This window comes from Oenanthe melanoleuca, chromosome 3, assembly GCF_029582105.1.
Source record: "Oenanthe melanoleuca isolate GR-GAL-2019-014 chromosome 3, OMel1.0, whole genome shotgun sequence".
NCBI lineage: Eukaryota > Metazoa > Chordata > Aves > Passeriformes > Muscicapidae > Oenanthe > Oenanthe melanoleuca.
Window position 1 is genome coordinate 51692435 of NC_079336.1, and position 14449 is coordinate 51706883.

At 38.9% G+C, this 14449-nt stretch overlaps 1 protein-coding gene across 3 annotated transcripts in view; it reads right to left on the bottom strand.

The window, feature by feature from the left end:
* Window positions 1-4179: 4179 nt before the first annotated feature.
* The window catches only part of ARHGAP18 (Rho GTPase activating protein 18), a 66479-nt gene continuing 56209 nt past the window's right edge, over window positions 4180-14449 (bottom strand). For 2 of the 3 annotated variants that reach the window (XM_056488091.1, XM_056488092.1), the window contains exons 13-15: window positions 9889-10013; window positions 8693-8754; window positions 4184-6626 (exon numbers count right to left, since the gene is read on the bottom strand). In XM_056488091.1, coding sequence (XP_056344066.1) covers window positions 6535-6626; window positions 8693-8754; window positions 9889-10013 — 279 coding nt within the window. In that variant the 3' untranslated portion in view covers window positions 4184-6534. Of the gene's footprint in view, window positions 6627-8692; window positions 8755-9888; window positions 10014-14449 lie in introns of all 3 variants that reach the window. The other variant, XM_056488090.1, reaches the window with a different exon arrangement.

Genomic DNA, 14449 nt, shown 5'->3' on the forward strand with positions numbered 1-14449 from the left:
GCCAAGGCAAAAATGTAAGGAAAATCAGGATAACCTCTCAGGAAAGATCTATAAAAAATGAAAACACATTTTTCCTTGGTGGAAAAAATGGAACCGTTTAAAAGGTATCTGCATAGTATGTTTTCTGATCTACCTTTTTTCAAAAACATAACTCCTAACTATGTCAGAATTGTCTGTTTTCTCATTGCTAAACAGCATAAGAAGAAAAAAAAAGATTTTTTCAGTTCACAGTGGCACATTAAAAGCTCCAGCGGATATTTTTTCAGTACTTTGAGGCTGCACAATAAGGTTTCAGCTTTATCATAACCCAAAAAATGCTGCTTATTTCAAGATCAACAGTATTCCAAATGGATATCACCTGGCTGCATCATAAGATTTTGCTGTCATGGAAGCAACGTGCTGCACTGAATGAGGCCGATGCACAGCAGGCAGACAGGAGCACTGCAATGGACAGCTCTCTGCTCTGTCTTTCACTGCCATGCAAAGCCCCACAGCCTCAGCACTCCTTCACCTACTCAGGTTCCTGCTGCAAGAAACTCCCTTTCTGCAGGCTGAAGGGGAGTTATGAATAAAGACACTTCTGGCAGACTGTAGCAGAGGGGGAGCATCCAAAACAAGGGCTCAGAAGCCCATTTGCCTTACAACTAACAGAGCACAACACGGGAACATATTAGGATATAATCAAGACAACTTAACCAGGTAATACACACCATAAATTTTAACTAAGCCAAAAATTAGAAGGCTGCAAGATTTAAACCAAAAAATTCTTCTGAGACCAGGGGAAAAAGTGAATAAGCAAGAAACAAGTTTTCAATTTCCAATCCAACACAGCTCAGGGATTGGGACCTTAGATGTTTCCAAGAAATTATGTGTTCCTTCATTTATTCTGGATCATTTGGAGTGTGTTCACCTTGATAACCAGCAAGGGATCTCTCATAATACACTCAAGCCTGTGATTTACTGCTGTGCAAAGCTTTGTCTACTCTCAGTTTAACTGTGTCCAGAGAACTGGACATCCAAGTTGTCCCAGCCCGAGGCACCATCTCAGGTACACGAGTTATGTACTGCATCACCGCCACCAGACATGAGAAAAATTCATTAAACAAAATACATGACGTGGTGCAGCCGCCAGGATGGATGGCATGAAAGCAGACAGGCACACAAGGCGACCACTTCCCCAGACGGAACCTCCAAACGCCAAAATCCCGCCGGCTGCGAGCTCCAAGCACAGCTTTCCTGGCCGGCCGGAGCGCGGGTACGGCGTTGTATCGCACTAAGGTGTGGGTTTGAATATTGCACGGAACGGTTTGTTCTGTATTCCCCCCGGGTTGTGGAGAGTTCCCACAGTACGGTCGCTCTCGCTCCTGTTCTGGTGCCTGAGGACAAGCGGCGCTCCCGCTGTCAGCTCCGCGCAGAGCGCAGCGCTCCCTGCCCCGGGAAGGGAAACACGGATAAAGCGCGGCGGGACGGGCCCGGACACCGAGCGACAGCCGCCCCCGGCAGCTCCCAGGGATTTCTGTCCCCGAGAGCGGCCCTCGCACACGGAACGGAGAAGCGAGTGCTGTGGGAATGAGCCTCCGCTTGTCCCCGCAGGCGGTGAATGACAGCGGACGGCAAAGGCACAACCGGCGGCGGTGTCACCGCCCGGAAGGCACAGGGAATCCCATGGGAAAGATGCACAGAGCCGGCTGCCCTGCCCTGCAGGACTGATCCAGCGGCACAGCACGGGAGCAGATTGCCCGCGGGAACCAGGACAATTTGTTTTCAAGAGTAACCCCATTACTGAGGCGCAATGCTAACACAGAGGGCAAAGCTCATTCCATAGGTGAAATACAGATTGCGGCTCTCAATGCAAATAAGCATTACTTATTGGTTTTACAGGGCCAGAGGGAGAAGGAGGGATCCTTTCAGTCATCCCAGAACGGACTATCAAGCAGTAATAATATCTGCGGGGCTTTTGAACCACCACCACTTCCTATGATTCATGAACGGCAAGTTGTATTCCCACGATGGTTTAAAACCCGCAAGTGAAGGCTGTCCTTTGATACTGCCCAGTTTTAGATCTGATCATTCCCCGGGTCAAGGGAATTCCCAAAAGCCCTAAAAGCAGAGAGAGGAGAGGTATTTCTACCCAACTCCTGTGGGTCCAGCTCAGGCTGGAAAGGTGCTCAGTCCATAGGGAGGGTATGGGCATGAGCTGTACTAACCAGGAGCTGCAGAGGCTGCACCCAAAGCCAGCCCAGGAGAACAACTGCAGCTTCAGCAACAATCAAGTCAACATCAAGTCAACAAAAAAGATTCAGAAAGCAGGCAGCACCACAAGCAAGTGCTTTCTCAGGCCTCCAAAGACCTGATGCCAAGTCCCACTGGCTGGCTGTGAGCCCCAAGCACAGCCTTCCTCCATGGCCAGGGCATGTGTATGGTTTCTCTCACTTCTAAATAAAAGTGGAACTTATGCTGTCATCTCCCCATTCAACAAAGGACTCCTACTACCTAGTTTTATGAAGCTCATAGAAGCTTAATTATTTTTTGACACACGCCTTCCCTCCCACTGCAGGTGCCAAAAATTACTAAAGTCTGCCAACAGACTAAAAAGTAATTAGGGGAACACACATACAAGGTAGCAAGATTACCCCAGATAAATTTCCTTTGGAAGCCAGGCTAAAAATTACAGCACTGTATTTATTAAAAGAATCCCCTGAAGCCATATGTGTGATTGCTATACTACTGTTCCTGGCAATATAGCAGACTTTTAAAGCAATTGCTGGAGAATCATTATTTGGTTTCTACAAATCAGATTAATTTCACCCCTTCTAGCCAGAAGCTAGCCATTTATGAACACTCTTCCCATCTGCTAAATGGGGATGATAGGTACTTACCTACCTCAGATGTGGTTTGTGTGCAAACACAAACAGTGGTATAAATATCTTTAAAGCATTGCTCTACATAAAAAAAAATAAATATTATAAATATGGCTGTAAGATTATCACACACACATTTTATACTTTTTGAATGGCTGCAACCTTTTAAAGATAGAAGCACAGCAGAGAACTAATCCTAAGATGCATTTAAGTGTGGTACCATGGAAATAATTTCTTCAGCAATTTTTTGCCAAGTAGCTTGCTGCTGCAATTTAACTCAGTACTCAGGAAGAGAGTGTGTTTTATTGGAGAGTTACATTGCTTTTAAGAATGTCTGACAAAGAAATAATGGGCTGGGAAAAGTTTCAAGCTGGCCTTTCTCAAACATTTCCTTCTTTGTTGGTGCTCACTGTCAAAGAGTGCATCTCCTTATTCTTGCATTCATCTTAGTCATGCCACTGCTCAGTGAAAAGCCTGACAGAAATTCACCCAGTATTTTCATCACATCCATGCCCACTCATCTTCCTGCTCCCTACTGAAACCTCAGTGGAATGCTCAGAGATGCTGCTTGCAAAGTGATATAAACCTTTCTCACTGCTGCTCACAAGGAGCAGTGGGTTGGGATGATGACACCTTTCCTCCTGGCACCCATGGATATCCAGGGATGGTGCACGTGCTTTGCACAAGGTGGGGAAGAGCAGGAGGTTAAAGAAAATGAGTGAAAACTCTGCAGTCTTTGAAGAACAGGCAGAGCAAGAAAGGTGTTTACACCTCCTACAGGCACTGGGGACCTTTCCCCTCCTTCACCAGAGGGTTTGTGAGCATAAAACCATCCTTACATACTCCACAACATCCAGGCAGAGTAAGAGGGACCATCACCTGCTTCTCCACTCCTTCCTCTCCCCAGTCTCTGCTGCTCTGCCTGCACAGGACAGCACACAGCAATGTCAGCTGGATGAAAACATTCCTGCACACGTGTTTCCCAAGTCAACAGTCAAACAATTGTGGCCTGCCAAATCACCCCAAACAAACAACTAATGCAGCATTGTCTTTTTAATTATAAAAGGTTCTTATCAGCTTACCTGAATGTGTTTTGGACTTCCCACTTGTGCCCTAATTTAATTACTTAATTATGAGGAATTAAGAGCCAGTATTTTCAATGAGCACTGAGAAGTCACCTGTTTCTTTGAATGTGCCCAGTAATTGTTATATCACAGATTTAGCAAAGGTGTACTGCAATTGCAGCAAAGATCTAAACTTCTAACCAGTTATTTCTCTTTCCAGCAGGCATTCATTTTGCAGGACTTTAACTTACTGATTTCTCATTGTACACAATACTACAAGCTCTCTACAAAGATGTAAAGTGTGAAATCACAAAATAGTCATTGCTTAGTGTCATTTGGGTATGTTTTATGCACAAATATAAGAATTTGAATGAGAAAAGAAGTCAGAAAAAAACATTTAATTAAAAAAGAACTTTTTTAAATTAAAAAAAAAACAAAAACCAAAAACAAAACAATGGCACTAAACCAAAAACAGTTATTTAAGAGATCATAACCACAGGTTGGTTGCAATTTTATACTGAAACTGTTAGGAACAGCTGTTCCTATCATTCACACTTTGCTCCTGATTAAAATAACACCTAGAGTTCCAGTAACAAGTAATCTTTACAGAACTATAATGCATTATGAAAACACATCATTTTTGTATTACATTAGGTACATAAATGTTTACCTAAGCATTGTATAGTTTTGCTACTGTATTCCTTACATTTGAAGAGGGAGTTTGTTCTACAGACAAAAGTAATCTGTCTTAGGGGATTTGCCCATAGTGGCACAGTGCTATACCACGTGGGAATACCCAACTAGATGGAGCGTTGAGGGCAGTAGTCACATTAGAACAATTTCCTCTTTTACTCATCCTGCTTTTCAGAACCAACCAGTGCAGTGCTTCTTCTTCATATGAAGACAGCCTTTGACTTCAAGAAATAATAAATACACGCGGCCCCAAAATTGTTCATATGCTGTGGATAACTAATCAGTAGATGTCTAATTTTTCTATGACCTTTCAAAGTTCTAGTTCACTGCTTGTATATAAAAGGGAGAGTTCCAGTGGTTACTTTGTCAACAAAGGGCCCATGTCCAAAGCTCAGCAGAAAGGTCCTTAATTCCTTTAATCAGCTTTGATCATGTAAAAAAAAATGTAATTCAGTCCTTGATTGTATGTAGAATACTCCCTATGAGGTCGATATAAATCTCAGTGTGCATTGAAAGAAAGTATTTAATTCCAAGGATACAATTTCACAGTAGTTACTTCAGGTAGTCAGCACGCAGGTGTAAGCATTCTAGCACAGCTGAGCTAGTCTACAAATAAATTGTGAAGTGGTACACAAGCTAGTGAGCCCAAAGTGTTGCTGTGGGACTGGGGCTCTTTCTCACAAGCCTCCTCAGTCTATAATTCATTATCAGTGAATTCCATGGGGAGCTTTCAGTCCTCTCCTAAAATGGGATGCATTTACAACAGTTCTCTGTTGGATCACTAATTTTCAAAGTAGTTTAGACAGCATCTATCAGCATCAAGGAAATCAGAACTTGATTTCTAGCCTCGTCCAGGATAGACCAGATATATAGCTGATGGTAGGTAACACCCACAGTAAAACCTTACAGTTTTTGAGTGAAAAGTTTAGTGGTTTGCAACCTGTGAAATTTAGACTACAGTTTATTTCCACAGTTATTTTATTTTTCCTGAAAGTTTTTATTATGCTAGTAATAGAAAAGTTTTGGCAGTTCACAAAACTCAATCTATCAGATGCCCAAAAATCCTGAAATCAGTGTATGTAACATGGCTGCATATCACTGCTGAAAAACCTAAAAGATTTTTCTAGTGCATGACAATATGCCAGAAAGGACAATGCTAAGAGTAGCGAGCTTTAAAAAGTCTCGCCTTGTCACATGATCCTTTCTTTGTTTTTTCTTTCCTTTTTTTTGGTAATAATCTCAAGAGCACAATCAACTGGAGTAAAAATAAAATTACTTAAAAGAGCTAGCAAAAAAGCTGCATAGAAAGCATTTTCACAGTTGTTTTTAAATAGTTTTCATCAAACTTTAAATTAGGACTTCCAAAGACAAAATACATTGCATTGCAGTTTTTTCTTGTGAAATTCACACCTATCTGGGAAATTCATATGACTGGGTTAGGTATTTTTAATACTGTACCATTCAGAAGTGCTGATCAGGATTTGGTTCTCTATTGTACTAGCACTGAAAAGACCTATATGAACACAAAATGCTACACAAACAGATTGCAGGTCTCTAACATAAAGAGTTTAAACACCTGTTTGAAAAATAAATTCTTCTTAAACAAGACCTACCAGATGGGAGGTAGTTTAGTGCCATTAAAATATTTAAGGTACTTATATATAAAATATATAAGATACTTATGCTCTTTTCAAACATGAGTGGCAAAACTGTGCTATCTCCAAAATTTTGCTGCAAGTAAAACTGAAAGTTTACTGGTTATAATTGTTGGGTCACCATCACTTGTTTTTTTTAACCTGGATAAAGTTCTATTAATATACATAATGGTTGAATGTTGAAAGGACACACTATCCTTTTGAAACATTCAGCTGTACAACTAAGTCCACAGGTTGGAGGTTCTGCCATTAGTTGTGATCTTAGCTATGCTTGGGTTTTATAACCCACTCAGCATTTGGGTTGAGCTGGTACAGGTCCTTCATGTAGGTATCATCATCAAGGCAGCGTTCTCCTAGAAACAGAAAAGACATTGGTTACTTCAGTACCAAAAGAGAAAGGAAACAACTTCCAAAGTTCCTGTTACTGTTTTACTCCATGTACATTTTCAGTGTCTCTCTGGGGAGTTTAAAAAAGTACAATGCACATAAAAGTTGGAGGTGCTCCTACCCTTCCTCTCTGCCTTGAGGAAGAAGGGGATGAGAGCAAGAAGCATGAGAGAAGGGGCTGTTCTACCTCTGTGACACATTCTAGGTCAGGTTCTTCACACAGACCATGCAGATGGGAACTCCCCTCTGCAAATAAAAATGGAGCAATGTCCTGATCCTCTCATGATGTTATCCAAAAACTACATTCACATCTGCATAGAAGCCCATTAAAATTTCAGGTTATTTCCTCCTTTTTAAAAGCTAAGTTTGCACAAAGTTTTTCCTTGCTATGGTGGTGTTACTCTCTACCCTCCTCCTCTTAAATCAGCTGTTCTGCTTACCACTTGTAGCAGTTGCTGTCCTAGAAGGGGAAAGTAGTACACTGCTCTTGGTGCACTACAGGCAATTAATTTATGTCTAGAAGCTATGATGAAAATAGCATATGCTGATCCATCAAGATCTGCACATTCTTCCCATTCCCCTACAGGCAAAGCATCATCTCATGCATTTGCAGCTCTTCATCACAGCTCCTCTTCTACTCTGTTATGCAATTGGTTTGGGTGGGTGGCTCATGCCAGACAGGCATTTCCAGCATTTGCACTCCTGACATGGGAGGAAAACACAGGTGGAACATTGCAAGGAGTTTCTCTTACCTCAACTGACTAGTAAATAAAGACTAGTAAGGACCGATTTAAGTTTAAATTCTCTGGAAGTAAACCATTCAGACAGAGAAAATATCTAAGCTTTCTAACCTAAGTCACAACAAAACAAAACAAATCTGCACTTTCTCCAAGAGAAATACAATTTCTGTCACATGTTTGACGTAACAGTAAGTTGTTCCAGTTTCATTGGAATTCTGTTACAAAACCTTTTTTCCTGCAATGATTACACCTCTGTAGAATAAACAAGATATTCCTCTCCTTTAAAAAAGTCTTATGTCTATGATTGCAACCTGCATTAATAAGCATAGGAAATGTGTGTAGATACTGGATTTGCAAGAGAATATACAATACATTCATCTGGCTCCCAACTATCTTGGTAACTTATTTAAGAGACTTAGTAAAAACACTAAAATATACCTGTTGCAGGAAACATAGGTAAGTGCTATTTCTAATTAAGTCTTTTGGTTTAGAAAAACGTGCCCAAAAATGGATTTATAATAGTGATTAGAATGAAAGAAGAATACTAGAAGTAGCAATTTACATATGGAATTGAAACTTGCAAAGGAAAGAAGTACTGCGTATAATTTTATCATGCCAAGTAATTTTAATAGCTCACAGTTAAGGAAAAAAGGAAATGTAATTCCAATCTACTACTGCTTTCTAGTTCTCCTTTTGTTTACCTGAGCATATGAAAAATGCTGTGATCAGGAACTTATTTCTAATACAAAAATACTCTTGCATTAATGGAACAAAACTTTAGAATTGTTCAAAATGATCCTTGGCACTAGCTTTGCTGATCTGCTATTTATTTTAATCAAAAAGGTCTGGAGTAAGCAGAGCAGGAAAGACTAACTGCTGGAAAATTTTATCACATGGTCATCTTTCTGGCTGAACATTTTCCTCCCCCCAAAAGAACCAGCAAGTGACACTCAAATGCAAAACATGAAGAACTCTAAATTCATTTATTATGCCTCAATACAAAGAGATTAATAAGATGAACTTCAAGTACCTTTGTATCCAACTTTCTGTGTTTATTCACTGTACATACATATGAGGAACATGTTACAGCTGCCAACTTCCTCTGGGACAGATAATAAGATACTACTAATATGACACCAACATCTCTGCTGCCTTCTCCACAAGGTCAGCTGTCTGCCTTAGTGTCAGGGAGATGAGGGACATGAATAAAAATGCAACCACAGTGAAGCCCATGGACAATGTGCCAAGGAATCCTATCCTTGCAAAAGAAGTTGTTCAGAAGCCATTCTTACCAATATTTCCTCCTATTTCATAAAGAAAGACCTCTTCTTTCTTGAGTGTTTGGACATTTCCACTGTGGGGAACAGAAAACAATGAATGATGATATTATTGTGGATCAGCCCCCTACACACATCTGGGAGAAGTCATGATAATTAAGGCCATCAATGCACCCATCACAAATCCTGTGTGTGTTTGCTTACTGACACAATCAGTGAACAAGAATACTCTTACATGCTAGTGCAAATGAACAGCCCTAAAAGTGAGCAATACACTGGAAAAGGTAAAGTAAGAAAAATACGAAGAAACTGCAGGTTTCAGGAAATAATTTCACTATTATTACCAAGTAGCTTGATATTTACCCTCTGATTTTTTTTTACTGCTGCTGCAAAAATAAGTATTTCCCTCAAATACACCATATTTCAGAAAAAGCCTTATGGTTGGGTGGGAGAAACCACACTCTTGCTGGATTTAATTGTACAACAACTAAAAGAAGTGAAAAACAGACAGTGGAACAATAAAGTCCCTGTATTGCAAAGGGATTCTATTATTCTCACTGCTTAATTGAATAATATATGCTAAAGCTCAGCCAGAAAACAACTTTCTGACAATGGTGTAAAACTCTAAAAACAGCATTTAGGAAAAAGCAGCTTCTTAATCTCAACTAGTGTACCATATGATTGCTTTTGCGGAATAGTTAGATATGATGAACATGTGTGTTAATTTTATTTTTTTCCAGAAAATTGATTAAAATTTCTCCCTTTCTAAATGGATTTGAATTACTAAAATGCAGCTTTTGTTTTAAATCATTTTAAGTGCATGACATTCACACATCATTATACTCCAATACCTATTATGCCGTTATATTTCAATGCATTACTTTAAAAAATATTTTCTTTCTTCTTTCCTCATTCCTCTATTTTCTTGGAGTTCCCTTCTGACTTGTCCCCACAAAATTACAGAAATATTCCTGACTCATCAGATTAAACAGCAATTAATTTTTCACTAGCAGCACTCATGTATTCCTGAAGGCTTCCTGAGCTTTAATGACATTTAAAAGCATTAATTCCTCAAGCATGCATTTTGATGGCTAAATTCAAAAAGTTCATGAACTGACCCGGATGCTGAGTATTTTAAAACTTTTTTCTTGATATAATAAATGAAGAGACACTTCTCCCAACATGATAACAAAACAAAGATGTGTTTATACCTTTTCTGGCTGAGAAACCTGGCTACTATATCACCGGCTTTCAGTTCTTCTGTCAGCTGTATTGCCATGGAAACTTTGGAAAGATGAGGCGCTTGCACCCGTATCACTCCCTGAGGAACATCAGTCTGCAAAGCAATAAGAGTGGTGGAACAAAGCTGCTAGCAGCTGGCTTTGATGAGCTTCTCAAAATACAGTATGGAATAAGTAAGAAAGTAGAGTGCTCTGCACTTCACTATCTACTGCACTGCACTACAAACATACGGTAACTACACAGCAGCTCAGTAAATTACAACCGACCTTCAAAGCTCTTTTTAACAACAGGGAGAACTTCAGAACAAAGGAACAGTAGTGTTTAATTATTTTTCAAAGATGTTAAGAATAACAATAACAATTATGCTATATCAAGAACACACTTTGGTATGATAAGAAGCATGTGACACTGATATGGAAAATTCTTGCTGCAGGCATGAAGACCAGGCAATGCCCCTGCACCGACCCTTTGCTAAAACTTCTGCAAGAAACCCATCTAATTTCATTTAATCTGAACTTCCTGCCAAAAAGAAACCACAAAGTACTCATGGATCAGTCTACTTTAAAGGATTCTTCTGTCCTTTTTGTAAATTTCATTTTTTTGAAAACAGATATTCACTACTGCAGGTTTCGCTGCCTTTTTCTTATTGCCCAGAATATATTCAGCTAGCCAATATGCCCTATATAATAGTCTGACTACATAACAGATTTGTATTTTATTTTAACCCACAAGTCCTTGATGATGAATATCAAGCATATTAGCTACAGAGGAGGAGGACAAAGGACAGCTTTTGTGTTCAACTTGCATGTAGGTGACATTTGAAGTTACAAAAGGCATAATTTATTTGTGAATAAGGTCCTAATTTCTGTTCCTGGAAATTTTTTCTATTCCTATTACATTATCACGATCCTATTAAATTTTAATTCCATAATTAATTAATAAATCTGGGCACCTGTGAATCTAGAATGGCTTTACTGAAAACATCAGAGTTAAACAAGTATAGAACAAGAACAGACGTGAGCAGAATCAGAACAGCTTCCTGAGAAAGCTGAAGGCTCATTACTATACAAATGATGAGTTATGATAAGCAATTTTAACCAAACAGTCCTTTTGTGTCCAGTCTTATTATTTATTGATTTAAAAATACTAGACATTGTAACTATTTCTGTCTAAAGCAGTAAGAATCATCATACTGAGAATTTGCTATGTAGTACTTGTGAATCAAAGATTGCAAGAGATCTCTATGAGATTTCTCTTAAATTTATCTCTAAATTTGCCAGATCTGTTCTTTAAGGCCTCCACTGATAGAAACAATGTCTGTAGCCATCTGCTAGGTAGTAAATCTTGCTTGGAATTTTTTTGCCTCTTTCCAAACTCTTAGGACCATGACAAAAAGAAATTACATTTTTAAAGATGAAATTATTATTTATAGATGTCCCTAACTGGTCTTCCATAAATTCAAATTGGTAAATTTAAACTAGCTTTCATTTTTGTATACAGTTCTTTATCATTTTGTTTCAGTAGATTTTAGTGGAGTTTCTCCAACTTTCAGCTGGATAACTTTTTTTTGCTACACAGCAGGCATATGATAAATTATTTAAAAAGCAGTCTGCTTTGAGTATATGAGAGAAAGAACAAGATATGGCCATAGAGCTCTACCATTACGGTCACGGATCAAACAGAATAATTACTTTGTTTATTCACAGAGAATCATAATTAGCTCAGCTAATTAATGCATTTTGCCACTTGCACCACCTGCATTTCCAGGAGAAATCATGCTCAGCTGCACAATATGTTCATGCTGCCAAACTAAAGAGAACAGAACCTGAGCAACCCCTAGCCCCTACTACGTGCAAGTTGGTGGGAATGAAAACCTGGCTGAATGACAGAAGGACTTATTCTCTGCACAGCACAAAATACCCAAGTCACAATATCACATATCACAGCACATTAAGCTATAAATCTATGAGAGGATTGACAACAAACTGAAGAGTGGGTCACCTGTGCTACTGAGTTTACAAGTTTTCTCCCCTGCCTCACAGGCCCTCTCAGGTCAGATTTAAAACACTGCAACTCCTGGCTTAATTAGGTACTTGCATTATTTAAAAAAATGAAGACAGTACATCCTTACTTGATGGAAAATACATTGGTGACAACGTTTAGTCTGCAGCAGGCACAGCAGTCACCTGTGAGGTACCAATCTTCCTTTTCAGAGGGGACTTGGAATCTATATATCACAAAGAAGAGCAGCTGCCTGGCTATAGGATCTGGGGTGGGTCTCTCCCAGTTTCTTCTAATCCATTTTTCATAACCCACTTAAATATTTTTCACTCTAGGTGCAGAGAGAAATGTGACTATGCAGTATTTTCACTCATGAAGGAATATTTTACGTAGTTATTAAAGGTACGAAGTATACCAAGCAGGTATGGGGCACAAACATTACAAAGAACAAAATTGATTTTCAAAAGGTTTTTGCCATATGGAAGGCAAAGCCTGAAAGAAATGCAAAGCAGTTGTTCTTTGGGCTGCAAAATACTGCACCTAGTTTGGGACAAAAAACTGGAAAACCATACACAGAGAAATGATTTAGCAACTTATTTTAGTAAATAATCTGGCACTGCAGTGAGTGACGTATCCAGCAGAAGTCAGAAAGGTTACTCTGTGTAAATTCAAACAGATCATACAAACAGTAGGGCCATAGGATACAATGGTTGTTATAACCTGCAGTAGCTCAGCCCAGTGCATTGCGTTGTGCTGCTCACATGAAAAGTCCCTTTTTTGGAACAACTGCACCATAGAGAGGAATACAATGACAGATGGTATAAATGTGGCTAAAGGCAGTGGGTAAATTTCCAGTCCTGAGGGCATCTCTCTTTGCCTGTCTAGAGCATTTTTTAGCCCAACACCAACATAAAAACTTAATCCCTACCACTAACTTGGGGCCATAGGTATGTATAGGTACTCCAATAAGCAATTAAACCCTCAGAAGCTCATCTAATATCAACCACTCTCAACACTGCACAGAGATCTCACCTGAAGTTTGCAGCAAATGCTTTTTAACCTCTGTCTCAAAAGGGGAAATGTGATTGATAGAGATGCCTCATCAGAGCTAAGATGAAATTTTATCCAAATGAGCTGCTATTAAGAATGCAGATACTGAGTTATTTAAGGATAAGCGACGATCTGAGAATATGGCAGTGACTCAGGTTCTGTCCATCTATGTTTAATCATATAGGGTACCACAGCAAGTATTAGAAACTAGAAACTTTTCCTCAGCTTTTATTCAGCAGCGCACAAAGTAATTAGATATTGAAAGTTTCAAACAGGGTTTCACTGAAGTGGGAAATTCACCACGAGTCTGGGTGCCTCACTTGCCACCTGATAGTGAAATACAGTTCAAGAACAGCACAAGAAAAGACGCATCATTTTTAAATTAAAGCAGTATAAATTGAAAACTGGAGAGAAACAAAACCCAAACCAACAAACCAATAAACAATGAGGCAGGTTTTTTACTTGAAAAATACATAAAATTGTCATTCACAATGAAGCCTTATCAATTTGCAAATATGTTTTCAACTCAAAATTACTGAATGCTTGCAATAAGCATGAAGGCTTTGCAAAAAATTGTACCATTTAATTTTGACAATAACCTCCACAGAATTCTAGGGCTTAAAGAAAATTAGTGAATGGTAACTTTACATTCACATTTGAGTAAGAATATTACATGAAACTTCAGTTCTATCTCCCCAACGGATTAGAAAGGCATAATTTACTCTAAAAGACCTCAGCCCTAACTCCCCAGTGGCTTAAAAAGACATATCTTTGCACTGAATTATAAAAAAAAATCTAATATCTTAACTTGAAACAGCATTTACTTTTTTCAGTGTATTTGCTGTTATTTCAGTGTTGAACACAGGATGGCAGCATTTAGTGTCATCACATCAACTCAAGTGAATCGAATTCAAAGAATTCTTTTCTTATTAGACCAAGAAAAACAAATTCCAGTGTTTAATCAGATTATTTTAAAATCATATGTAAGTCACTCTGTGTAAAGATTCCTTCATATAGATAGATATGAAAGTAAAGCAAAGTGATGCCTGGGGAATTAATTCATTTTGGACATTATGTGTCAAATACTGTATACAAAATGAGGTAGGAACACTGAAATATAGATCACCAGCAGATTCTGGATATAAAGCATATTCTTTCTTCACATTCTATTTTCTTTGGCTGAAAAGCTTAAAAAATGCCTTTATACGAATAAGACAACCCTTCCTTTGGTAACAGTCTGACATACACACACTTGTAAGAAAACCAGACTGCCCAGAGCACTGCATTTCTACCAGCAACCACAAGATGACTCTGCCTCACCAGAATCTTCACTGTGACTCCAACCCACAAGGGGGTACTTTCACACCACCCAAATATGATATTCTCACACCACCCAAATCTGATACGTTTTCATGATAGTATCAGAACACACGTATTTGGTATTACCTGTGAATTTAAACTAACTTTGGAATAATGTAC